This window comes from Acomys russatus, chromosome 12 (genome assembly GCF_903995435.1).
Source record: "Acomys russatus chromosome 12, mAcoRus1.1, whole genome shotgun sequence".
NCBI classification, from domain to species: Eukaryota; Metazoa; Chordata; class Mammalia; order Rodentia; family Muridae; genus Acomys; species Acomys russatus.
The window spans coordinates 39,279,608-39,306,895 of NC_067148.1; the positions used below are offsets into that span (position 1 = coordinate 39,279,608).

Genomic DNA, 27,288 nt, shown 5'->3' on the forward strand with positions numbered 1-27,288 from the left:
TGGGGAGACAGCTTGAATGTTAAGAGTGCTGGTTGCTCTTACAGTGTACCCGGGTTCAATTCGCAGTACCCACATGGTGGCTCACAACCATCTTTAACTACAGTTCCAGGTCATCCGTTGCCCTCTTCTGAGTTCCATGGGTACCAGGCTCTCATATATTGCACAGATATTATATGCAGGTAAAAAAAACCCATAAACATAAGACAAATTTTAAACACTGAAAAAAAGATAATGTCCTATAGACTTACCTATAGGCCTAACTGAAGAAGGCATTTTCTCAACTGAGGTTCTCATTTCCTCAATGATGCTAGCTTGTGTCAAATTGACAAAAACAACCAGAAAAAAACCTCTAATCTCTAACCAGTACAAACTCCCACCTGGCAAGATGGGCAGACTAAAAATGGGAATTATAATGAAGGAACCTTGCATCAGTATGTCTCTGAGACTTATTCTGTTGACCAGTAAAACATAAAGGATGTCCCCAAACCAATGCTTCTCACTGTACAAACCACTGATCTTGACCAGCTCTTAGCAACAGGTGACAGGGAACTATTTTGAGGTCCACTTTTGGTTTAGGAAAAAATAGTTATTCTGCTCTGTCTTTAGAGTTTCTTGTTTTCCGAGATTCTCCTGATGAGAACACACCTCCTCACCTGGCCTCTGGTCCAGTCATGAGAACACACCTCCTCACGTGGCTGTCCTAGTGATGAAGGAGGAGTTCTTTCCCTGCAGCCATACGCCATCATCCTTTTCTCTCCCTTCCAGCTGCCTTGACTGCACCTTTCTATATCGTGGGCTCCACCTCCACCCCTTTGATACTCACTTGTAACCCTCACTGTTAATTTTCCTTTTCCAAGCAGATCACCATATACCAGCACACACCTCTAGCTACAGAAATATTTAGTGGAAACTTGATGTGGATCTTTCATTTGCTCCCAGTGTACTCAAAGCTCTGGTTGATAGTGCCTCAGGGAGGCAGTTGGATCTCAAAGTTCCAAAGGTCTGGGATATAACGGTGATGGTTCTAATGAAACCTCCAGCCCTGCCAGGAGTCCTGTTCCTCCTGAGGATTGCCATGGAGGAGCCTGACTGTCTGTGGTGGACATCAGATCCTGCCATTGTTCATATTTTCATTGGTGCATATTAGCCAAGAGTGGAGATCTTCCTCAGCCAACATTTTCGTTCTACCCAGAAGAGGACTGCAAGACAAGGCCAGTGTTTAGGTCCCAGGAATCCTCTAAAGAGATATTCTGGGTTGAGAGTTGAGGAACTGGGCCTGGAGGAGGAAGGAGCTGAGAACTTTAGTCCTCTTTGTGGACATTTGTGCTGGTTTGTCACTCATTAAGAAACTGTGGGTGTTGAATAGCCCTTGAAGTTAGTAAGCCTACTGAATTCCATAGTCCCCAAATTTTAATATCTAGAGAAGAGGGAAGGGACCTTCTCTACCAAGGATATAGGTTAATTTATTGTTGTGTAACAAAGTATAACTAGTGGATTAAACAAATACCCACTCTCTCAGTGTCTATGTGGGTAGGAATCTGGGTGTGGCTCGTCTGGGTCCACTGCTCATGGTCTTAGAGGTTGCAGCCAAGTTGTTGGCAGGGATGCTTTCCTCTTTCCTTTGGAGCTCAACAGCCTCTTCCCAGTGCATGGGATTGTTGACAGAATTCAGTTCCTGTAGTTGTACTATTGAGAGTCTCAGAAACATACCACATGGTCCCTCCATAGGTAGTAGGCATCACAGCCCTGTCTTTTCAATGATGGCAGTGTCTTTTTCTAGTCTGTGAAGAGTCTCTTGTGAATAATGTGACTCTGGAAGTCAATTCCCATCTCTTTTGCCAACCGCACAGCCAACTCAAGGGAGGGACTTCCTACAAGCAAGTAGGAAGTCTTTTAACGTAGCCCAGTCAAGATGGAGCAGCTTGTTGTTCCCTTTGCCTGGTTCTACTAGTTCAAATGGTGCCTCAGGCACCGCCCACACTGAAGGGAGAGTTTCAAAAGGCCTCGGAACTCCTGAGAGGTCATCTTAGGGAGTGTTGCCATGACAAGTATTGAGTAATCTCATCCATCTTGAAGGAGCTCGAGGAGACATGGAAAAAGATGCCACTGAGTTGAATGAAGACATGGAAGAAATAGAACATCTGGGGCCTCTAGAGCCAGAGGATGATGGTAAGAAAGTCAACCATGGCACCATCTCACTGGCCCCTCTTGGCCTCTCAGTGCCACACCTACACCATCTTTGTATCAGGTACATTCCTTCAAGTCACCAACCTTCTGAACATCATGGACAGTGAGTCAACAAAGACAGACACCACAGGGCCAGGCCTGGACATGCGGAAGACCTTGGCTTCGGTAATAATCACAGAGAAGGCTACCACTGATCCCTGTGTGGTAATGAATGCTCTCATCCGCTGCCTGCAGGAGCCAGAGGTAGGGACACCCTACCCTCTACACTTCCTCTGTGATCAAATACATGTAGATGCCTGGGGTTTACCTACCTGTTAGCACACCTTTTCAATTGCCACAGGCATAGTGTTACGGGTTGTGGTGCCGAGATGGGTGACAGCAAAAGCATTTATGCCTCAGGGCTAGTTGGAAAGGGATTTCCTGTTTGGTAGGCGTCTCAGAGTCTGATGTGGCAGAATTGGGAGCCACCAGGCTGGTGGGGACTAGTCTCTGGATTGACTGGTGTTGAGGTCTGCTCAGGTTGTCTTAACAGAGGACCATAAACTGTGTGGCCGAAACATCAGCAGCTATATATTTCTTCTCAGGTCTGCATCCAAGAAGGCCATAGTCAGGATGCCCACAGATTAGATTTCTGCTGAAGTTCTTCCTGGCTTACTGACAGCCACCCTGACACCATCGTCATGGCTTTTCTTCTGTGGGAATGGTTGTCAACCTGTGGGCTGTGACCCTTTGGGGGGTTATATATCAGCTATCCTGCATACCAGATATTTATATTACAATTCATAGCAGTAGCAAGACTACAGTTATGAGGTAGCAAAGAAATAATTTTATGGCTGGGGTCACCACAACATGAGGAACTGTATTAAAGGGCTGCAGCATTAGAAAGGTTGAGAACCACTGTTCTATGGAGGCGGAGGTGAGAGGGTAGGGAGCTCCAGTTTCTCCAAACAGATGTCAGTCCCTTTAGATTAGGGCCTCACTCTCCTGACCTCATTAAGTCCCAAGTAGTTCCCAAAGGCTCCCCCTCCAAATGCCACTTAACTTAGGGGTATTGCATCAACCTATAGACTTTGAGGGAATCCGAGTCCTCCTATAATAGAGTTCGTTTTCTACCTCAAACGGCATGCACACAGGCAACTAACTGGTGAACTATCTCTAGGAGCTGGCTACTGTTGGGAGGGGCAGGCTGTACAGCACCACTCACACCCAGACCTTGAGGCATCAGAAAACACAGAAAAAATAACTTGATTAATTATTGGTCTCTAATTGTTCTTTCTGTGCAAAGTGCAGATTGCATATGGCGCATACCCATTATACCTGGCTTAACAAAGATTCATGGGGCAGGGACACTTAGGAAAATGCCTGAAAAGGCTACTTCAGGGGCCATGATAATAAAGTCTGAGAACTTGGTCAAGAGCCATGAAGTACTTGCTGAGCAGTTACTATGGTCTCGCCCTTGCTTTATGTTCAGATTTCAGTTCCTAGACTCATGATGCTCCATGTAAAATCACCCTCATTGCTAAGGAGTGGCTTGCCACACTTGATGAAATATGAGCCATCAGGCTGGACAGATAGCTCAGTCAGTGATGTGCTTGCCTTGCAAACACGAGGACCCAAGTTTAATCCTCAGAACCCACATGAAAAAGTTGGGCATGGTGGTATGAAGTTATAATCCCAGCAACCAGGAGGCAGAGACAGGAGGATGCCTGGCTCTGGATGGTGGAGCGAGCCTAGCCTACCAGGCAAGCTCCAGACCAGTGAGAGACAATGTTTAAAATAACAAAATCAAACAAACCCAAGGTGAAAAGCATTTTAGGAACACCACCTAAGGCTGTCCTCTGGCCTCCATTTGCGTGCACATACATATGTACATATATACACGTGGTTTTCCCCTATATGCACACACTACGATTCATTCTCAATAGTAGCTATCCAGATACAAGCTTGGGTACACAAGCCATCTGCCCAACTCCATCCTAAATCAGGACATCTTATTTGGTGCTAAGTGCTGCCCACATAGAAGGTGCAGGAGAGAGTCCTTGGCCACAGGGCAAAGGGTAGGGTGAGTCTGCCTCTTGGGTTCTCAAGCCTAACAGTATTTAGTATGTAAAGGTTTTTGTATGTTGATCTGAGACAGGATGGCACAAGAGTGGCAGTTCCCTTTTCCAGGTGAAGAAGGGAGGATAGTCTGGGAGCGGAGGTGGCTGGTGGCGCTGGGAGAAAGCCCTGCCTGTCCCTACTGCCGTCCGCCATGCTTGTCCCCAGATTTCTACCCAGCGCAAGATGAACATCTACAACATCCTGCAGGAGATCATCCAGCAGGAAGGGGAGATGGAGGAGCACTGCATACAAAAGCTGGTAGCCATCGCCTCCAAGCAGATGAGGGATATCACAGAGGTAGCGGGCCCTGGATTCTACCATGCCTTTCTTCTGCAGGCCCAGGAGCTGGACTGCAGCTGAGCCTGGCCCAGGCTGTCTCATGGAATGGAGGCAGACTGAGCCTAATGGAGCCAGGAGGGTGGTAGCGGTGCCTCTCTTGTCCCCTGCAGATGGAGGGCTTCGAGACAGCTGAGGTGGCCAGTGAGACACTGGTAGCTTTATCCCGAAACCACTTCAGTTTGGTCATGTATGAACTGCAGCATCATCTCAAGCCCCTCAACCTCACTGATGAATTTGTCATTGTCACCTTGGCCAAGCTGGCCAATGGCAATGGTAGGGATCTGAGAATCTACCCCAGGCTGGTGTGGGTTGGCTCCGCCCCTTCTGTGTCTCTTTCTTTCTCTGTGGCATCCTCTCTATGCCTAGTCCTTACCACTAAGATTCCATTTCTGTGTCTGCCTGTCTCTCCATTTCCATCTCCCTCTCCCTCATCATTTCCCTCTCCTCTCCCTCCTCCACCTCCTTCTTCCTCTACCTTCTCTCTCTCCCTCTTTATCTCCCCGCACAACCCTACCCTGTTTCATCTCTCTACCTCCATTTCTCTGTTTGTTTCCCCCTCCTCCTTTCCACCTACAAAAATAGCTCAGCTCCTGCCTCTGACGAGGCTGTAGTGGGTGCTGGGTTCCAGTGATGAGGAAAACATGCGTTTCCTGGCTTCAGAGAGGGACCATAAACAAGAAAACAGGACCACAAATGCTTATGAAATGACAGTTCTGAAGATGCCAGCCAAGATGGCTGTTTGAGACCAGCTGAGGGGAAGGCTCTTAGTGAGACAGCCATATTCCAGCTGAGACTGAAGGACAGGAGAAAGTGTGCGTGCGTGCGTGCGTGCGTGCGTGCGTGCGTGTGTGCGTGCGAGTGTGTAAAACATGATGAATGAAAATACCCCAACTGTGAGAACACCATGTGCAAAGTTATTGTCACTCAGGGAATAAGAGGGACCCAGCCTGGAGAAACCCCAATATAGCAGGAGGCATCCCAAGAACACAGCAGGGTGGTATCATGGCCCAGGGAGAAGGACAGTACAGGTTCTCCTTAATTTACAATGTGACTGCATTCGGATGGATCCATAGAAATTAAAATATCCTTAGGTAAGATGCACTGAGCCCATTTGATGAGCCACCATCCTGGCTTAGCCACATAGTTGGCTGAGATTAGTCTTTGTCTGTAGGGGTGGGCTGCTTGGAGCTGTGAAAGAAGAGTGTTTGCATCCCATAGAAAAAGGCCCAACCTTAAAGCTGGGAGCAGGGCCTCTATAGAGAGCAGATAGTTCCTGAATCGCGGTCAAGCTAGAGCCACCTGAAATCCAGAGAAGACCAAGGCACACTTCCATGTACATTTCTGTAGAGGGGACAGTTGGAGGAGGGGGAGCATTGCCTGGCATGCTGGGGACTGAAACCTGGCTGGGAGCTGAGGAGAAAAGGAGGTAGCAATTGGATGGCCCACGGGCACAGGAGGGCCCTAGGCCTACAGATACTAACACCAAAGACCTGAAAGAGGGGCCCCGCTAGGGAGGTGGGTGGAGAAACAGAATTTTAGTATAGAATCTGAGCAAGTGAGGACAGGTGCTCTCAGCTTGAGGGAGGGGCCAGGTTTGGAGGGAAGGATGGGCCTGGATTCTGGAGTCGGCCATGGGATTTTCTCCATGTCTGTGAGTCCTTTCTGCTGTCTTTCTCTGTGAGACTTCACCACATCTGCTCTCATCCATCCAGGAAGAGAGAACACTGGGTCTTCTTCAAGAATCAGACATATGTCCTTGAGACAGACATGCTCCCTACCCAGGACCCTCTCTTTCTTTCCACATCTGCCTTCTCCTTGTCCTGTGGCTCTCTGGATCCCCTGCTTCTCTGTAACATCTCTAATTCCTCTTTCCCTTCCTCATGCTTTTCCCCTTCTCTTGGTTTTAGCTCACACTTTCTAAGTATATCTGATATTACCCCATTTCCTGACATATCAGCCATGGCAGAGGGTTTTCTGTTGAACTGTAGAGGCTTAAGGTGGTATGTGGTAGAGTCACCCTCTCTGATTTCTTCCCTCTCACCCCTTCCCTTATTTCTTGTGGCCTCTCGATGTCCTACAGTGTTTGAGTTCATGCCATACATGGGCATCACCCTGGCTACCATATTCACAATGCTGAGACTTGCCAATGAAGCCAAGATGCGCCAGGTGATCTGTAGTGGTGCGTGTCTCCCTTGGGCCTGTGGGGTGAGGCCTTAACCAGAGGGTTGGGCCTGTGGGGTGAGGCTTTAACGAGAGGGAGGTGCCAGAGGGAGGGAGGGGGTAAGGAGTAGGGTAAAGATTTGTTGAATGAGTGGCTCATTGCTTCCCGCCCTAGCAGTGGCTCGTTCTCTTACTTTGTTTGGTTCACACACAAACAAAAGGGTTTCAACTGCTGTGATAAGCATCATGGCTGAAAGTTCCCTGGGGAGGAAAGGGTTTATTTCAGCTTACTACTTGTCCATACATCATGAAGGGAAGTCAGGGCAGAAACTAAAGTAGAGGCCACAGAGGAAGGCTGCTTACTGTTCCTCATGAATTGTTCAGCCTACTTTCTAATACAACTGAGGACCATCTGCCCCAGGGGTGACACCTTTCACAGTGGGCTGGGTCCTCCCACATCAATTGCTAATTGAGAAAAGTCCCCCATACACTTGCCTACAGGCCAATCTGATGGTGGTGGTTTATTAATTGAGGTTCCCTCTTCCCAGAAGACTCTAGCTTATGTTTAAGAACTAACCAGTAAGGCCTGTGATCTGCTCTCTTGGGGGCACGTAGGTACATTTTAGGAGACTGTGGTCACATTTGTGACTCTTTGTAGCTTGCTCTGTGCTTAAGCATTTCAGAGAAGGGTAACGATGATTGTAGGAAGGAAAAGGCAGAGAGTATATTCCCTGTTGGGCTTGACTCAGAGGAAGTCCTTGGTAGCTATTTACATCTGATTATCTGGCCCTGTGATTTGGCTATTTCATACTAATTTGGGCAAACAAACAAACAAACAAACAAAAAACAACAACAACCCTGATGCCTAAGAAAAAGGGTCCTTTGTGCTTGCTACTGTCCTTTCTGGAATCCCCAGGTTGTGGCCCCACTTTGGGATCCGGAATTCCCAGGAGGAGGGGTTAGACATACCTGTGTGCTCAACACTCACAATGACATACAGAATCAGGGGCCCGTGAAGGGCCAGCAGAGCAGAGGGAAGGGGACTCAATAACTCAAAGAATACATGGAAAGGGTGGCTCCAACCCTGGCCCCTCTGGCCCCACCCGCCTTCCTGCCGCTGACAGCCATGGAGACGTTCTGTGAGACAGTGCAGTTTTACCTGAGGCACCTGGAGGACAGCCTGTACCCCGTGATGACCGAGGACCAGTTTGCTGTGAAGCTCTTCCCGATGTACCGATACTTCGTGACAGTGTGGCTGCGCCACCAGGACCTCGAGGTGAGCCTTGCTGTGCTTAGAGGCCCACCCCACCCCCACCACGTTCCCTGGGTTACACACCCCAGAAGATACTGCAGGGCTCTGGTTTCAGCATCATTTCTGGAGCCCCAGAGACCCTGGTCTCTGTGAATGCAAGATGGAGTGGGCCCAGGAGGCTTGCCTCAAGGGCTAGAGCTTGGCAAAGGCCCACAGGGAGCTTTCAGATGAGGTCTTGAGACTTAAAGGCACTTTCCCCACTCCAGGTAACCTCTGGATATTTTGCCTATGAACATTGTCTTCGTGCCAACTCTATGAGGCAGGACCACTCTAGAAACAAGGAAACTGAGGCACAGAAGGGTTTAGCACTTGCCCAATGTCTCTCGGCTTACAGGCAGAAATCGCATCAGACTGTCTGGCCCCACTGCACTAACCATGGTGGGGGCTTTAGGTCGAGGCCTGGAGACTGCCTGTAATACCCCATCTGTAGGAGGCTGGAGATTGTTTGGGTGGCTAAGATCCTGGCCTTGCTGGGCCTCTGGGAACCTCACTCCCCACACAGGTGAAACTGGGGGTCATCAAGTCTCTCAGGCCCATGCTGAGCCTTCTCCTGCCCAATGACGACCTGAGGGAACAGGTCTACGACTACATCCCCCTGCTGCTGGCCGAGTTCCAGGGGGGCCTGGAGGCCCTTTTCGTCACACAGGTGAGGGCCAGATTCAAGAAACCCTGATCCTCAAGAGCCGACAGGTCCATCAGACCCAACATCTGTACCCTACTTGGCCCTGGGGAGCCTGGGCATTATGGGAAATAAGCTTTGCTTTATAGTTTTAGAATTACTATAGCTAAGAACCTTGGGCTTTAGACCCTTAAGCAGTTACACCCAAAGAGACTTTTACTTTTAACTGAAAGGACACAGTCTGGAGCTCCCAGTGGAATGGGTTTTGGGGCCTCCCTATCCTCTAAGGTGTGAGGTGGAGGTGTTGCAGGTTCTGAGTGGAGGCCTGGCCTGGGCTCATGCACACTGACATGGAACAAATGTGCAGGACATGGGTGTCTTTACTGTAAAAGCAAGGAACAGAAATGAACAGGACAGACATAGGGGACCCCCTGTAACTGTCAATATAGATGAAGAATAGCTTAGATTCACCTCCAACCCAAGTGAACAAGAGAGATGAAAGGGGCTTGAATGCCTTCTCAGCGGCTCAGAGTGCATGCTCCAAGCTTGTTTCCTGGGCATCAGAACCATGCAGGGGATGTAGGGTCAGATCCAGGCCATCTTGTGGAAAACTGAGCCTCTATATCCAGCCAGCTGGTGTAGGGTTGAGGGTAGGGGCAGGGAGCCTGTACCATAACCCAGTGGCCTACTGAATAGCAAGAACCCAGAGTGAATCAGTCATCTGCAACCTCTGCCCATCCCTTTTGCAGGTCTTGAGGCAGATTCTGGAAGCATCCGTTGTCACCAACACCCCCATTCCCCCAATGCTACTACACCCCATTTTTACAGAGCTGCACGTCCAGGTAAGGCCAGGGAAGGCATCCCCAAGGCAATGAGCAAAAAACTGCCACTGGACATGGTCCCCCCCCTTCTGCATCCCGCTGGCATGCAGGCACATAGGGCTGGACTGCCCACATGGCCAGCACCCTCACAGGGAGCTCCTCACCCTCCCTGCACACTGCTCCCTAGGTGTGCACCAAGGCCCCAGCCCAGCACCAGTTCAGCAGTCAGAACCTGATGGAGATTGTGCACTGCTTCATAGCCCTGGGTGAGGTCTCTGCAGGGACCCGGGGAGGCCCAGCCCCATGTTGAACGCAGGGATTGAGGCAGAGCCTGTCAACCTTGACTGACGTGTTCCTTCTGCCCTGCAGCCCGCTCCTACCCCAAGGAACTGATGAAGTTCTTCTTCAGCCAGGTGGAGATGAGCAAGGAGGCTATCCGTGTGGGGACTCTGGCCCTGATCAGGGCAGTGGTGAGCGCAGACGGTGAGCCAGCTGGAGTGGACAGGCACCATGGCATCATTCCTATCTGGCTCCTGTCCTGTTTCTGTGGTCACTGTTGGGTGGGCCGAGTCTTTTGATCGCTTCATATTTCTCAACCATGAGGTGAACCAGCACTGTGGCCCCCTCCACACCTCTGCCCTCTGGGATTGACTTTCACAGGCTACTGAGTCCGGCTGCTGACCTTTGACTCTGTTGAAGGCTGGTTGTGAGGCTAGCCACAACCTTGCAGACATACAGCCCTAAGTCCACAGACTAAACATTTACCCTCAACACCCTCTTCTAACCTCTGCAGGCATCAGGTACATGCCTTGCACAGACATCCATTCAGGCAAACCACTCATGCACATAAAATAAAAATAAATAAATAAATAAATAGATAACCAAACAAACCATTATTGCACAAATTGTTTGGATTTAGCCCATGAGCTATTTCTGGCTTGTTCCTAGCCAGGGGTCACAAGAAATCAGTTTCTCACACATCACTGATGGGTTCAAATTGCTAAACAGTCCTGGGTGGTTAGTTGGATAGGAACAAAACATTAGACTAGTCGGGGTGGAGGCTCATGAGTTGACTGAATGGATAAAGTGCTTGTCATCTGAGCATGACCACCTGTGTTTAGATGCCCATGGCCTCCACAGGCCCATGCATGGGTGTGGATGTGGCTCTGGGAAGAGGCTTTTGTGCCCAGGGGGGGGGGGGAGCCTACCAGTGAGGGTCCCAAGGAAGTGGCTTTGAGCCTGTGATCTGTGGAAGGGAATGGAATGGAATGTGTCAGGGACAAGCCACCCAGTGCCTTCTTGAGCTATAGTTCCCCAGGCTGGTCTTTCTCTTTCAGATCCAAAAATGAATATCAAGACCATCTATCTGGCCATCCGGGTTGTCAAGAACACTCTGTCTGACACTCGGTCCAAGGTAACAGGAAAGAGATCTTGCCAGGGAAATTAGAGCTGAGGCATGAGGCCTCAGATGGAATAGCTGACCTTAGCCTAGTCCTGGGTGGGGACAGGGCAAAGTCGAGCCAGTGAGAGCTGCAGGTCTGTCACTGAGACACCCCTTGTCTACGACCAGGGATTTTCAAAGCAGCATGCCCAGGCTCAACCTTGCAGGGAGGAAAGGCCACACAGTGAGAAAACTAACTGGGGGACACAATTCCCGAACATATCCTCAGCTAGCTGAATAGCACAGTCCTTAGCTACATGGCAGCCACAGCTAGCTTGGAAAGCTGCTATAGCTGGGAAAGCAGGATCAGGGAGGGATGGTCAGGGAAGCTCTGAGGAACACAGGGCAGGGCATGTGTGTTAGGACTAGAGATTTGGATAGAGCTGTCTTCAAAATCTGGAAGCCACATAGGCACAAGAAAAGCTACTGGTTTTGTGCCCCACCCCCACCATAGTGTGTTTTACTGTGTACCTAAGGAGACCAGAGTTTTTTTTTTAAATATGGGTTTCCCCACCAAGGCTTCTAAGAACACTTAACCAATGTTAGAATGGGATAAAGGGGACTATGAAGAGACCAACAGAGAAAGGGGGTGATCGACAGAATGGGCAGTAGCCAGGTATCCCCTGAAATCCCCTCTAGCCAAGAGCACCCACAGGTGCCAGGTGTCTCATGTCACAAGATTGTTAGATGCAGATATCCGTGCTGGAGCCTGGCTCTCCCCAGCTGTCCCTTACCCGGTCCCCACAGGTACGGATGGCAATTCTACGAATCATTGGGCAGCTGGTTCTGTCAGGCTTCCAGGAAAAGATCAAAGGCTGGGGTCTGAAATATGTGTCTGTCCAGCTCACCTTGTCTACCTATAAGCTGGTGAGTGACCCCACACTTTAGAAATGGGCTACTAAGTGCTGGGCAAAGAATGCCTCACTGAACATCTGTTTGGACCTGTATAGGCTCATGGTTACCCCGCAGCTATGTACCAGACTTGTGCAGTCTACCAGGCAGGAGGCTCAGGCACATCCTGCAGCATCCTTAGGACACAGTGTCTGGGCAAGGAGCCCCCTGGGGAGGAAGGAGACCACTCCTGAGGCCATAGCAAGCCTCGGTCTACAGGAACACTTTGGTTCTCTCTTCTAGACAAATCGCCGGGAATGCTTTTATCAGAGGGATCTGGAAGAGAAGATGGTCCACAAAGTGACAATGGATACCGTGAAGATCATAACTTCTTCTATCAGTGGCATGACCAACGTGAGTTCACTCCCCATCCAGTGGGCCACCATAGCCACGGTGATGGCTCCTGGCTGCATTTTGAAGTGGGCAGAGGAATCTAGACACTCTCCATCTCTGAACCACCAGTAGGCCTCACTATGTAGCAGCCAGATCTCAGGTTACGGGAGAAATAAGTGTCCCAGATTTTAACTGCAAGAGTGAGACAGCAGCGACAAAGGCGGGCGGGGGGGGGGGGGATACATCTTGACAACATCGAGGAAGGAGTGATTGATTGTCCATGAAGTAAAGCCATAGGCTGGGTGCTTTCTATCTAGTGGCAACTGGAGATGAGGGCTAGAGGTTGCAGGTGGGAGGCTACAGGCTGGAGGGAGTAGGCTGGAGGGCACAGGCTGGAGGGTGCAAGCCTAAGTAGTAAACAGTAGAAAAAGCTGCCATTTTTGTGGCAAAATTTCTTCTTCTGAAGTATTCTTCTCTCTGGGCCTTTTAACTGTCTGCATTCAAGGGCAGTCTTCTCTATGGATTGTGAGCTTTTCGTCACAGCTGTGTGCACAGTAATGTGGGACTAGACTAGCATTTGGTTTAATGAGTGAGTACACCTGCCCAGCCACGGGGACAAAACCACCTGAGTATCGCACCTGGCAAGCACCGCTAGCTTACTGGATTAGTTTGTAACTCAAAGATATCTGGGACACAGAGGAAGGCCTTGGTCAAAGGGTACACTGGCTCTAGAGTGGATATGAGGCTGTGTGGAAAAAAATCCAGGGTGAGCAGGAGAGTCAGTTGAGGACTGAGCCTTGTGAGTCTTTGGGACGGCTTTTGGGACGGCAGGTAAAGTCTATGCTGTGGGCGGAGCCTGACCAATACTTGGGGATGGGCAATAGGATACTCCTGGCTAACCCTGGGCCCTCTTCCCCCTATGCCTGCCCCAGGAATTCTGGGTGAGGCTCCTGTGCTACATCATGGAGACAGACTACACAGAAGCACTGACCCCCATCTGTATCAGCCTCACGAACCTGGCAGAGAACCAAATCCACGGCAAAGACACTGAGGCTGGAATAGCTGGGAAGAGCAAGCATGGTAGGTGTCGTCCCTGTGTCCCCTGATGAGAATGGGCAGCTGGAATGGCTCCTTGTCACCCTTCTCACAGCATCCTGACCAGCCAAATTTCCCCTTCTCCAGGAAACGTCTAGAATCCTCCCCTTGTCTGCCATGTCTGGAGAGGGGTTCAAACCCGGCAGACTCCCTCCTGGTAGTTCATTCATCAGGTCCCCATCTCCCCGGCTCTCACCATGGGAGGGGGCATGGAGGGGGCGGAACCTAGCTCTAGTTGTTATGGGTCTTCGCCCTACCCAGCTTCTCTGCCTCATCTAGAGGACCTGTAGCATCCCAATCAATTCTTCTGTCAACTGACCCTACTGTGGCTCACTCGGGGCAGGCACTGTCAACACAAGCTCTCAAGTGACCAAGTCTGTCCACATCGTTGTCACTGCTCTTCTCTGGTCCCAAAGGGGCAGCTCGTGGGACTGAGTTCAAGCGTCAGGCATGACTAGGGGGTAGGGTGATTCAGAAGGATCGTTCTTATCCGTGGATGTCAAAGGGCAGGCCCTGCTGTCTGACTTCAAGCTAAGAAGCTTAAGTGAGCTACTTCACTGTGACCTTTCAACCCTGGGTGTCAGGTTAAGTCCTCTCCTGGGTCTCCTAGAGCTTCTCAGCAGCCATGGTCCCCTCCCTTGCCCACCCAGCTGAGTGCAGTTGCGCAGTTGCCTTTCAGGGCTGACCAGTTCCCTAAGCTTATAGAGACTGGACAGGAGCAAGTCAAGGTGGTGAACCAAATTACTGCTAGTTGAAGAAAGGATGAGATTAATAGCAGGAAGCAGGACTTTGCCTTGGCAGGCCCATTCAAAAATAAACACCCACAACCTGAAAACCTATCATCTAGACCCTGCCCATGAGCAAAACTCTACCTTCTTTCTGGAAGGAGCCAGTGATGTTCATGAGAAAAGTCCCTGGGGAGACTCAGTTTTCATCTGGGGTGAGGGTAATAGTAATAATCCTAGGAAATCACCTTCAAAAGCACCTCCTTTGGGGGTTATAGGATACATATTGCTTTGGGCTAGGCATCCTCATCTGGGCTTTCTGTCCATTCCTCAGTGGACCTGCCTGCACCCCAGAAGCTGCTGGCCCGTCTCCTGGTAAGTGGCTGACATGCTCTGGCCTGGTGCATCCATCTGCAGTGACTCCTCACTCAAAGTGCTCCAGAGGGAGGAGGGGGATCTGGGATACAACGAGGAAGCTGTACATTGGTTAGAACAGTGTCCCAGGGTCTATGTTGTCCTCCTTGGGAAGATATATCACGGGCAGTGTGCTCAGATGTCTGGGAGCCTGGCTGGGATCTGCTCTCAGATTCTTATGCCAAAACACCACCAGAGTGCCACCCACGGCTTGTGTGCCCACAGGTTGGTCCAGTTATGTGGACACTAGTCAGTGCTCCATTGAGTCTCAGGGTCAGGAAGGAACCCAGGTCCAGCCTCCCATCCCCTTCCTTCCTGCAGTGTCCTCTCCAGGGGCCTTTCTATGCTGGAAATCCTTGGGCTCTGTTTGAAATCCATAGACCCTGCTCAATTTCGACTTTCTAAAGACGATGAACTCCAAGGTAGGGAGTAGATGCTTGAACCCTGCTCCACTGACTCGCTGGGGCCCTCCAGGTGCTGATGTCATCACCTTACAAAGGAGAAGGTCGTGGGATTGCCATGCTCAACCTCCTGAGGACCCTAAGCCAAAGCATTGCTCCTTCCATGGCTGACATGTGGGAGCAGGAGATCCCACTGCTGGTCCAGTACTTGGAAGGTGAGGGGCCCACTCTGTGTGCATGCCGGGACACTCACTAGTCACGTGGATTGAATAACAGGAACCTCGGGTCTGGTGGGCCTGAACAGACCTTTTTTGGTCTTAAGAGCTGGAAGCATATCTTGGGGAGGCCTGAAGGGAAATACTAAGTGTGATGAGCTCGCTCACGGAGGGCCTCTGGTGCTGGGCCGAGAAGGCTCACCCAGCGGGAGCAGAGGAAGAGGGCAGCCCGTGAGACTGTGCATGTTCTTCTGCAGAGCACACTGAGTTTACCTGGAACCAGAAGGCCTGGGAGGATAAGCTGATTCAGGTAGAAGAGGGGCGAACAGTCTCCTGAGCCCGCAGTAAAGGAGAAGAAAAGGAACACATGGGAGGGCATTTGATGGGGTTGCCATGTGGACAAGATTAGGATCCTGTGAAGTGCACGTCTCCCTCTGTCAGAGCAGACTTAGCAAGGATGGTGCCTATGTCTCTGTGTATCAGTAAGGGAGAACTGAGCAAGTCAAGTACCTGGAAAAGCAGCAGCAGGGACAGCCTGCTTTTCCAGGATAGGCCTAACCTCCCAGCAGCCTCTAGTCACAGTCGTGCTACAGAGACACACAGAATGTTAGGCCCTGGTTGGCGACCCATCGACTCAATGTTTCAAGAGATTTAGAGAAGGTGGCTTCGGAATGACAAGACCACATTCAGGGCCATGTAGTACCCCCTGGGCTTGCTTGCCTCTGCCCACTAGTCTTCTAAATTCCCAGTTTCTGAGAAACTCCCTCAAGAAGACCCGGGGCACCAGCTGGAGCCTGCGCCTCAGCAAAGAGCTGAACAACCAGATCGAGACTTTCGACAGCCCCTCTTTGGAAAAGGTTTGTCCTCACAGGGACCTCATCGTTGAGGCAGGGAGGGGCCTCCAGGGACGGCAGAAGCTAATGATGTATTTCCATCAGAGCAGGTGACCTCATGGCTACTTAATATCCTAGAAGGAAAGGAAATAATCTAGTCTAGCCTGGGGATTTTTAGGCCCTTAAAAAGTCTCTTTTGTTTCTCTTCCACACTCTAGTCCATAGTCACACATACATATTTTTTTTCTGTAAAATATTTTTTTTCTTGCTCTTTCATTGTAAAACCATAAAAATGATTGAAAGAAATCAGAGAGGATCTCTGTAATTGCACAGCATCCCGTGTCCGTGGATAGAGTTGGGATGGCGATTTCCCCTGCAGACTCAGCATCACCTCCTCCACAACCCCAAGCTCTCATCCCCTCATAGTGACGCATCACAAGGATGTTCCTCCTCTTGCTGGTGTTATCCTAGGTCAGGAAGTAGCTGGGGAAAGATGCTCCCAGGTTTGTGAGTGGCAACATATTTGATTGAACATATTCGTATAGGAAAGGATTTTGCCTCCGCTGGTAAAATGTGTAATTCGCCTGTCCTTACGCAATCTGACTTCCCAGGACAAACTGAATGCTTATTTTAAAGGATGTTGAAAATGCATATAAATACCTGTTTGTGTGGTTTTTTAAAAAAAATCAGACTATGTTTCAAGTGCTCCCCAATAGTGCCACCTGGGGTCTGGGAGTAGAAAGGCCTGAGGTCCTTCTCCCTCCTCCCCTCCAGGGCTTTCTGTACAGGGCCCTGGGTTTCACCTTAGGCATGGGCCTGGAGGCTGACAGGGTGGAGGTCCTGTTGCTAGAGCTGCTGTACAAGACGGACTATAGCAACGACTTTGACCGCGAGGTGAGGGTACCCTGGGCCCTCTTCTCTATGATCTTCTGTGATCTGGGGGCAGAGGGGGAGGGGCATTTGGGTGTATGTTCTTACGTGTGTGTGTGCTTACACATCTCTCTGTGGCCCTGCCCTCACCCTCGCTGGGCTCCCCTGCAGGGCGTCATCCTGTGCTTTGGCCTGTGTGCCCGGGGCCAGGTGAAGACGGTGCTGAGTGTGCTCCATGACTTTGAGGAGAGGATCCAGGAGTCGGAGCAGTCCTGGCAGATCGGTGCTTGGAGGGTAAGGCTCCACACTGCACGGCTTGGTCTCAGGCCTCGAAGGCAGCGAAGGTCTTGCAGGAACACCTGGAGTAAGCTGCCTGCCTGAGTCATTTATGGCTGGGGCCACAGCTGTGGGGGCAGAAACACGTGTGGTGGTAGTGCAGCTTTCCCAAGGCATCCACAATGGTCAGTCATGGCTGGCAGCCCTATTGCTCAGGGCAGCCAAAGGACCAAGGTTGAGTCCAACAGCTGCCAGCTAGGGAGTTAAATTGCCCGTCCCTGAGTCGTCCTTTCTTTATGAACATCAGGAGGAGCACGTACCACAAGAGTCTAATGAACTCATCATTGTCACAATGGTTTTAACTGATCTTAATACTGCTTATGTAATGCTTAGCCCACCCTTCAGGTTCCTGCTCTCCTACTTAAGTATGGCGTGTGCAGATAGTCTCTGTTTAGCGATGTCCATACCAGCCTCCTCTCACAGCTAATGGGTTGGGTCCTGCATGTATCACCAGGCTAAAGCTTCCCAGGGTGGGTACATCCTGGTCTGTCTGGTTCATTCCTTGCTGCCCAGCATCTGGTATGTGCAATAGGCATCTGGTGCCCGATAAGATTGTTAATGTATAAGTGCCTGAGGAAAAGAATGTGAGCTTAACACCCAAAGAACAGTCCATTGAAGGCCCGTTATACTGACATAACAGCTTCTTCAATCAGAGACTGATTCGACCCCTGACATGGGCAGCTTGCTCTGGGGAATCCCCTAGTCCCTACCTTCTGTGGATAGAATTACAATTGGGCAGTCATACTGACCCAGTATATATATATATGTGAGTTCTGAGAGTCTAAACGCCCATCCTCACACTTGTGTGACGAGAGTTCTAATCACTGAGCCATCTCCCTGGTGGTCCCCTTATCCTTTTTCTCTTGCATGCAGAAGGACCACCCCTGGAGGCGAGAGACTGTGAAGAGTGCCTTAATGGTGATGTACAGCTGCGTGTCTTCTTACTGCCACCCCCAGATGCTCCTCACCCATGTGGACAGCCCCATCACCGCTAAGATCATCCACCATTACTCCAGCAGCTGCCAGGTAGCCCACGTGTGGTCCTGGTCTCCCTCTTAAACCATCTGTGGTGGGGAAGTCAGCCTGCATTGTGCACTGGACACTCCACTCAGGAGACATCTGGGGGGGCGGTGTCCTGCCTCATGATCCTCTGGGGGAATCCATTGCTCACACCCGAGCTTTGGGGTCATGCTTGGGAGGATGGAGCAGTCCTCCCCGAGTGTTGCAGGTGACTGTGGTCCCCCAGAAGTACAAAGTGAGCCCCAAGTCTTCCCATCCTCTCCAGCTCTTTCACCTTCACCTCTGGCCTACTCATTTACATATAGGAGGAAAGTGGGTTGTCTTAAAAAAGACACAAAGGCATGGGGCACTTTCTTGGAATGGCAAGGTAGATGAAAATGGGGGAACTTATATTTTTTAAAGTTGTGGTAAAATACAAAATAGTGGGAGGTGGGAAGATGACTCCATCACTAAGAATGCTTGCTGCACAAGTGTAAGGGCCTAAGTTCAAGTCCCCAGCTCCCCTATAAAAGCTAACCATAGCAGCAAACACGTGTAATCTTAGTACTGGGTGGGTGGAGATAGGAGGATCCATCCAGTCTGGCCCAATTGTAAGCTCCTGCCTCAAAGAATATAGAAGGATTGGGGAGGGTACTCAGCATTGACCTCTGGCTTCCACATGCACAAACTACACACACATACACATGTACCACACATGCACATGCATATGAACATGCACCATGAAGAGATACACAGAACATAAAAATGATCACGGTGGCCATTTCCAAAACCCAGTTCTCTGTGGTTGACGAACAGACAGGTGAGGGGGCTGTGACTCCCTGATGTGGAACCTTCTTCAGAGAAAGGGAAGGATTCGGGGTGAGGGGCATGGCTCAGGGCCCTTGTGAATCCTTCACAATCAGCTTCTCTATCACAACCTTCCTGATAGGACACCAGCCTCAAAATGGCCTTCATGAAGAGTGTTGTGGAGGTTGCCAATGCCATCAAAAGCATCAAAGATCTGGAGCACTTCCATTTTGTCCACAAGTCTGCTCTTACTGGCCTCATAGTTGTGAGTGGGAGAGGGCCTCCCAGTCCTGGGTGGCCTGGGATCTAGCTTTCTGATTTTTCCCTGGTTGAAGTTCCTTGTGGATAACTGCGAGATACATATGGGGCCTGTAAATTCTTCCTGCCCTACTCTTGATTTGATCTGCCAAGCTATAGGCTCAGAGAACAACTTTGGTATAACATGGAGGGTTTCATGTCACAAGAGTGTGAAAACCAGGACAGGACTTTGTTTGACTCGGGACAATGGTGCCCAGGAGAAGATGGCTCAGAGACTGGCAGACAGGCCCACTGGGGATGGGTAGGAGTAAGATGGTGAGAGACATTACCCCAGTGCTTTTCCACAGGAAGAGACTTAGCAGACAGAGGTCATTTAGAAGCAGGACTTAGAGTGAAGTTTAGAAAGATTCAACTGTCTACAGGCTGATGGAATGCGGGCATCACCCAACCCCTAGTCTCCAAATGTCTCCACTCTCTCATGGCTGACAGAGGATGGGGTCCTGGAAAACCACCTGTACTATACCAGAAGCAGTCCTTGGGGAAAGTGAGATGCAGAAGGAACAGGGAAATGGGTGCTCATTAGCTCCTTTCCCAGGTCACTTTACAAAAGCCTGGCACAAGCTGTTTAAGCATCAAGGCTTGTGGGGCGAGCGATCTGCTTGGGAAAGTGCATTGTATGACCAAGGACACATATCAAGTCATTGGTGGCCCCAGGATAGAAGCTGAGCCCCATTGTGTGTGTTCCTCCTTCCCCTGTGTTTTGCGGCCAAATGAGCCTTGAAGAATGTGGGAATATGGACCTTAGTGCTCTTAACAAAGGCCCAGACCCTCCTTATCCTGGCACCAGATCATGTGACTTCCCCTTGTCTTACTTAGCTCTGGGTGACCAACGATTGACAAACTTTTTTTGTGCTGCACAGGCGATCATCAAAGCAGAACCACCTGACCACTTGGTTTCTCCAGTGAGGTCCATGGCGATGGATGCTCTCTCACAGCTGAGGTGAGCTGGGCCAGGGCCTGTCAGAGCTCCTACTGTCTCCTGATGATGAGACAAAGCCTGTGATCACCCCTCAGTGTTCCTTCAGGCCTTCTGTCTCCTCTTTCCATCTCAGTGGCAGTGGTGTTGGGCAGTAACTCCTTGAGACAGTGGACTAGCCCAGTAGGTGGGGCCCATCCCTCTCCAGACTCCTCAGCAGTTTTTTTCAAGTTGGGTGCTTCTCCTGGGCTGAGGAGGTGATTGGCAGCTATGTGGGCTTTGATTCAGTAGCTTCTCTCCATGTGAGGATCTTAGAGTTTACATTGATAATCAACTCCAGGCCTTTGCTCTTCCTGCTGCTGCTCCTCCAGTCAAGATGCTGAAAACCCTGCACCTGGACCAGGCAGGGAGGGCCAATGTTGTGGTAGTGATCTGGGAGGAAGTGATCTGCCTAGGCTCAGAGCAGGCAACAGGAAGCGAAAGAGTGAGAACCTCCTGCACTCTCAAATCCTGCTTCCATCACAGATACAGACAGTACTGAATGCTGCTGGTCAGGTAGACCAGGGTTCCTAGTCTGGGAAGCATGCCTGAGTCCCCAGCCAAGGCCCTGTGTCCTTTTCTCATTCTGTGACCTCTCTCGCCCAGAGTAGGTGGTGGCCAGAATGGGCTTAGCTCCTAGTGACCACTCCTGCTGCTGCTAACACTTCTTTCCTCAGCACACTGAAGCCTTTCTACTCTTCAGAGGAAAGCATCGAGCTGATGGATATCAGCATACACACTGTTATTTCTCTCCAACCCCCAGGGGAAGACAATGAGTCTGTTAAGGTAGGTTCCTCACAGAGGCCTCCTTGTTTTCTGGGTCAGAACCTGAAAGTTTACATTGGCATGGGCAGACCCCACTTTCTCAAACCACCTACAACGCAGCAATTTGGAGCAGCTCTTTCAACAAGTATGAGCTAATGCTAGCTGCTATAACAGGTAAACCCTGGAACCTCAGTAGTTTAACTAGATTCAATTTTATTTCTCATCAGTGGCGAGCCTATGTGGTGAGTGGGGTGTATATGGATGAAGATAGATCCTCAGGCTGTCAGGGATCCAGTCTGATAGAGGCCTCAGTATCATCAGCAAATGATTTCAAAAGTCCCTGGATATGAGGGATAAGAACATGTGAAGAATATTCATGAACCACTTTGCCTTCCCTTCATGAGCAATGATGCATTCCCACAGTCCCATTTTGATGCATCTTATCTCCCAATCCAAGCACAGGGACAGCCACAGAGTCCTAGTAAGTGGCTTAGTGTGCCTTTTGTTTCACAATGTTCTCTCTCTCTCTTTTCTCCCTCCCTCTTTTTCTCTCAGACCCTCTATGGAAATGCCCTGAGTTCCCTGAAGCAGCTGATGGAGAGCCTCCTGCAGAGGCAGCTGGACCCCAAGGGGTTGCAGGAGACTGTGCATGTGAGTCAGCTGGCAGAGGAGTCCAGAGCCAAAGCTGGCCACCACTCTTCCTGGAGAATGACCTGAGAGCCAGGCTGTGCGGAGTGGCTTATTGTGGCCTCTGCTTTCAGAAATCTTAGGCTGTGGTTGTCTAGTTTCATTGCTTTGGGTTTGTGGCAAGATAAGACATCATGGCCAAAGGGCACGGTAGAAGAAGTCTGTTCACCTCATGGCTGAACTGAGATGAAAAGGGAGGGCAGGATGGCAATATCCCCTGCAAGGACACGTCAGATGACCTCACTTCCCTTCACGAAGCCCATTTCCTAAAGATCCCATCACCTCCCAGAAGTACCATAGGCTGGTAGCCAGGCTTTAACACATAGCTGTGTGTGTGTGTGTGTGTGTGTGTGTGAGAGAGAGAAAGAGAGAGAGAGAGAGAGAGAGAGAGAGAGAGAGAGAGAGAGAGAGAGAGAGAGAGAGAGAGAGAAACAGACAGACAGACAGACAGACACAGAGACAGAGAGTTCATTATAAGCGACAGTCATAGCAATGTTCACTGCACTGAAGAAAAAGAAAAAAAAACTTTGATGCTAGAATGTCCTTTGGCAATACCTGCGCTGAGGGTTGGTATATGTTTGGGGCACAAGCACAACTTTCAAGTTCTATTCCTGTGAGGATGCTGGAGACCTCCCACTGGCCAAGTTCCCTTCACACTAGGGTCTGGGAAGAAGGTGTCTTGAAGCATGCCAGAAGCACTGAAATTCAAGTTCTTGAGTGGGAGGGACCATGAGGAGAAATCTGGCCAGGGTGGAGCTGGCTGTCCCCAGGATGCTAACACTGCTTCTGGGCCCTCTACATAGCTCCTGGAGAAGTGGATCCTGTCAGAGAAAGAGTGGGAACGAGAGAAAGCCATGACCCTTCATCTCCATCTCATGCATATCTACGTTCAAAGTATTGGTGTCTGTGTGAGTCTGGGTACACCCATCCCACTGCCTGCCGCTCTGGGATTCAGCCACAGAAAATTTTCTCATTCTATCCAGAGGAGGGGACGCCTCTCAGATCAAGCCCCATTCTAGGAGTCCCTTGGGAAGAAGCAGCAGTGTGCAAGCCTAGGCTTTGGGGTGGGTAAGGGAGGAGAGGATGGGACCATGGCTTGACATGGATCCAGGCTGTGTGGTGCCTGAGGCTCACGCAGTAGCATATACAACCCTGAATACCATGAAGGAAAGATGGCAGTTCCCTAGAATAGTAAAATAAGTCACTACAGTCATAAAGCAGGCTTAGCAGGTATCACCAGCACCGGGAAGCCGAAAACAAAGCGGTGTTTTATTGATCAATCAGCACCCACAGCTGTGTTGGCTGTGCGCTCTGTCTGTCTTATTTTTAGACATGGCTGTGGACAGGGTAGTGGTTTGCCAGGGCTATGGGGTGAGGATGGCCTCAGGTCTTGAGGTGGTGTGTGGTAAGCCACAGAAATGCCTGAATGGAGGTGGGAGGAAGTCTTGGCCTAATACAAGAGTTAAGCCCTATGCTAAAGGATATTCAAGGTCAGATGATACACACAGTGTGTTGCCAGGTTTGGTCACATTCTCTGAGAGGGAAGCTGGAGTTGTTAACTATACAGTCAGGGACCTTGAGGGACTGCTGAAGCCCCTGCCGGGGTCACTCATCTGGGGTGTGGGTTTCATGTTGGAACCTGGAATTTAGTTGGAGGAATGTGACAGATGCCTGGAAGTCAAGAGTGATGCAGAACAGAGCTGACAGGGTGGGGCGGGGCGGGGGTGGGGGCAGGGTGAGTCCTGAGCCAGGATTTCTCTGATACTGGTTGATTGACTTCTAAGAGTCCAGCTATGTGGCTGAGGAGATGCGAGCACACGTGGAAGGCACGCAGTGGCCAGGGCTCATACACTGTAGTTGCTCTGTATGCTGTCCCTGGGTAGCCCTGGCTGTGCATTTGCGTGTGGAGGTCTGAGCCCAGATGTCTTTGTCTTGCAGATCCCCCTGAAGCTGGGACAGTTTGGCATACTGGTTGGACTCATTGCTCCATGCACCTGTGATGTCCACAGAAAAACTCGCTTGGCCTCGACTAATGTCCTGTCCAGCCTGCTAGATCTTCATGGTAGGGAGGAGACAGGACATGAGGGATGAGTTGGAATGAGGGCTAGTCTTAGGGTACTGGTGCAGCCTGCTCCAGAGGGAAGTATGGTTCGTGTGCAGGCAGGCAAGAGGACAAGCAGGTGGCCAACATAACAGAGGGGGGAGAGTTAACCAAGAGGGTCACAGAAGCTTCCAGAAGAGGCTCATTGGATGAAGTAGGCTCATTGAGGGCACAATGTTGGACTTATCCAGCTTGCAGATACCAAGGAGGCAGCAGAGCGAGCTAGAACTGAGCTGCAGGAAAAAGGAGACACGTGAGCTGTGTGTGTGTGTGTGGTGTGTGCAGAAAACCATCATGTTGAAGGAACAGTGGATGGAGGCTAGCAGGGAAGGGACAGGCAGATGCTGGGGGGAGGTGCGGGGGCAGGTCAGGCCACCCACTCTCTCTTACTGACTGTGTCTGACTATACTCCCAACAGTAAGCCAGACATGCTCGCTATGGGGAGCTTCCAAGGAGCAGGAACTGGAGAAATGTAAGGAGGACCTCCAGGACACAGACATGGACAAAATTTCCAGTGCTTCCTCCAGAATCGCCAAGGTGACACCGGGCTGTGCTTGGGGTGCCTCACTTTGCTCTGCTGGCTGGATAGCCAGTATTGCCACCCTGGGGATCACTTCTCGGCAGCCTTTGGTACACCCGATGCGTCTGTATTGACATGACTTATAGCAGTTGGGACATAAAGGGAAGAAATCTGACATCTGCTGGCTGACACCTCCAAGCCCCTAGGGAATGTGGAGCGGGTCATGGGAAGGGACCATACTGTGCACTGGATGCCTTAGTCAGTTTCCTAGTGCTGTGAAGAGACACCATGGCTAAGGCAACTCTTATGAAAGGAAACATTTAATTGGGAGCTTGCTTACAGCTTTAGAGGCTTAGTCCTTCATCATCATGGCGGGTGCATAGTGACAGGCAGGTGTGGTGTTGGAGAAGTAGGCCAGAGCTAAATGCTGATCCACAGGCAGAGGAAGAGACTGGACCTGGCATGGGCTTTTGAAACATTAAAGCCCACCCCAATGATACACTCCCTCCAATAAGGCCACTCCCCCTAATCCTTCTAATCCACTACCTGGTGACTAAGAATTCAAATATATGAGCCTGTGGGGCCATTCTTATCCAGAGCCATGACACTGGCACTAGTTCCTGATCTAGTGGCACACTGATGTATAGAACCGTGAAAATAGGCCTTGACCTTCAAAGGGACGGGGCATAAAGTCATTTCTGCCTTCCTGGTGCCCGTGGGGGATTGTATAGCTGCAGGCTGAGGTCAGAGGGTGTCTTTGCTGTGAAGAAGGAAATGTCTTGGGTGAGATACAGGCAGAGGGAGAGGCAGTGGTGAGGAGTGGGAGAGGCTGGGTACACTCAGGAAGCCTTGGGAAACCGGCTTTATTTGCAGGGGTCAGTCAGCCGTGGCGGCAGGGAGTGGAGGGAGCCTGGAATTCTGTCTTGTCCCGGTCCTAGGTGGTCTGCCCGGAGTTTAACTGCGATGAGGTTGTCTCCCTAATCCAGAAGCTCTGTGAGAACATCGGGGCCATGGACCTGCAGCATGACAGGGCAGCTGTCACCTGGATCGGCATCTTTCTCCAGATGCGAGTCAAGGAGCTGGAGGACAAGGTAGCCGTAGCCACCAGGGGCCACTTGGGGTTGGTGCTAGGACTGACCGGTGTACACAAGTATGGGCTGTGTAGCACACACTGAGATTGACCACTTCCACCCAAACCATGGAGATAAAATAGAGTTCTAGAATGAGAAAGCTGCTGAATTGTAATTGGCTGGTGAGTAGATAAGGTTGGTCAAAGGTATCAGGCTCTTTTCAGTGAGGCACACACCTGCCCCACTGAAAACACAGTGGAAGTGTAGGAGGAAAAGACCCATAAGGCTCCTGGGGAAAGCACTGGGCAAGGAGGTGGGGGTAGGGGGATGGGACAGTCTAACTCATCGACCATGATCCCTGAAGGAGAGATGTCCAACAGGCACCTTGAACTAGTTTTATCACTGTTGCTGTGATAAAAAAACACACTGACCAAACACAACTTAGGAAAGACAGTGGTCGAACCAGTGTACAATCGCAGGTTACATCCCATCACTGAGAGAACGTCAAGCAACTAGTGGCATTACATCCACAGTGAAGAGCAGAAAGCAACACATGCATCCTTGCTTGTTTGCTTCCAGCTGCCTTCCATAGTTCAGGGAATGCTGCTGATCATGGTGGGATGAGTCTTCCCAGCCTCAATTAACAATGAAAACAACCCCTAACAGACCTGCCCATGGGCCAACACAATTCCTTATTAAGATCCTCTCTCTAGGTGATTCTAAGTTGAGTTGACAGTTAAAAATAGGCAGCACCATCCCAAATGCCACCCCCCCTGAAAAGATGCCCATCCCCTTCCTCAGGTGGCTGAGATACTGGGTGCCATCCTGGTCCACTTGCCAGTGGTGGACCACCCAGAGGTGAGGCGACACCTCATCGAGGGCATCCTCCTGCTGGCGCACTACCACCAGGAGACGGTCCTCACATCGCTCTTGAGGCAGCCATTGCCCATGGAGAGGTGAGTGCCATGGGAGGCAGACAAGGCTAGGAAGAACCTAAGCTCTGGGGCAGTGCCTTGCACCCAAGGCCAGGCAAGGCCTCGGACTTGTGTCTTACGTAGGATGCACCTGTGCCTGCCAAGCCGCTGACTCAGATCCCAGACTTACCATTTCATCAGGTTGAGCTTGAATCTGAATCTCACAGCTCCTTTCATGTCTTGGTTGTCCCCTCTGCAACAACATCCAAAGAGCCCAGGACATTCTCTCATGACAGCCTTTCCCCTGCGGGGAACATGGGCATGGACAAAACAGGCATGGCTCCTGGGGCCTGTGCCTCTGAGCCTGAGCCTCCATTTAAACCTCACTGTGCCTTTCAGAATATGTCCCAAAAGAGCACACTAGTCTATGTGTCCAAAGGAAAGCAGCCTCCTCTTTCTCACTTTTTGTAGTCATTTATATCCTTGTATGTGGGTACATGTACCCATGTGTGTGCCTGCACCCGCAGAGGCCAGAAGAGAGTGTCAGATTCTCTGGAGCAAGTTACAGATGACTGTGGGCATTGCACACTGGCCCAGGTCCTCTGCGAGAGCAGTACCAGCTCTTGAGTGCTGAGCCATCTCTCCAGTGCCAACTTCCCTCTCTCCCACCATATCTTTAAAAAACACTGCTGACTCCAAGGCGTAGGCAGGGTCATGCCAAATACAGGAAGCAAGTTTGAGAAGACACCAGAACTCACTTGGGCCACAGTCATAATCCCAGAGCAGTTGAGCCTGAGTTGGTCAGTGAGATGAGGCCGACTTGAGTAGAAAAAAAAAATTTTTTTTTCTGACAGCCCTCAGATCTACAGCCAAAGGGGCTGGCATGTATGAAGGCTAGGTATGGTACCACTGAGGAGTGATGTCTGCTGGGGGAGGCCCGAAGGATGCAAGGTGTGAGGCTGTTCATATCTGGAGACCTCCTGAAGGTGGGGGTTGAAAGATCAGAGCTGGGTAGGCAGGGTCACATACGGAGCACACCTACCAGCCTGTGATACGCAGG

General features: G+C 50.5%; 1 protein-coding gene across 1 annotated transcript in view; it reads left to right on the forward strand.

Moving 5' to 3' along the window:
• Positions 1-2,090: 2,090 nt before the first annotated feature.
• Mroh2a (maestro heat like repeat family member 2A) overlaps positions 2,091-27,288 on the forward strand; it is a 32,724-nt gene continuing 7,526 nt past the window's right edge. Inside the window, exons 1-30 of the mRNA XM_051153664.1 lie at positions 2,091-2,169; positions 2,249-2,430; positions 4,453-4,584; positions 4,737-4,899; positions 6,707-6,805; positions 7,911-8,062; positions 8,601-8,744; positions 9,467-9,559; positions 9,726-9,804; positions 9,908-10,021; positions 10,876-10,952; positions 11,727-11,846; positions 12,114-12,224; positions 13,136-13,283; positions 14,358-14,398; positions 14,912-15,053; positions 15,311-15,363; positions 15,803-15,910; positions 16,661-16,780; positions 16,928-17,050; positions 17,966-18,118; positions 19,041-19,163; positions 20,077-20,156; positions 20,849-20,957; positions 21,492-21,587; positions 22,427-22,531; positions 23,562-23,685; positions 24,143-24,261; positions 25,183-25,335; positions 26,116-26,270. Of these exons, the coding sequence (XP_051009621.1) occupies positions 2,091-2,169; positions 2,249-2,430; positions 4,453-4,584; positions 4,737-4,899; positions 6,707-6,805; positions 7,911-8,062; positions 8,601-8,744; positions 9,467-9,559; positions 9,726-9,804; positions 9,908-10,021; positions 10,876-10,952; positions 11,727-11,846; positions 12,114-12,224; positions 13,136-13,283; positions 14,358-14,398; positions 14,912-15,053; positions 15,311-15,363; positions 15,803-15,910; positions 16,661-16,780; positions 16,928-17,050; positions 17,966-18,118; positions 19,041-19,163; positions 20,077-20,156; positions 20,849-20,957; positions 21,492-21,587; positions 22,427-22,531; positions 23,562-23,685; positions 24,143-24,261; positions 25,183-25,335; positions 26,116-26,270 (3,497 nt within the window). The remainder of the gene's footprint in view (positions 2,170-2,248; positions 2,431-4,452; positions 4,585-4,736; positions 4,900-6,706; positions 6,806-7,910; positions 8,063-8,600; positions 8,745-9,466; positions 9,560-9,725; positions 9,805-9,907; positions 10,022-10,875; positions 10,953-11,726; positions 11,847-12,113; positions 12,225-13,135; positions 13,284-14,357; positions 14,399-14,911; positions 15,054-15,310; positions 15,364-15,802; positions 15,911-16,660; positions 16,781-16,927; positions 17,051-17,965; positions 18,119-19,040; positions 19,164-20,076; positions 20,157-20,848; positions 20,958-21,491; positions 21,588-22,426; positions 22,532-23,561; positions 23,686-24,142; positions 24,262-25,182; positions 25,336-26,115; positions 26,271-27,288) is intronic.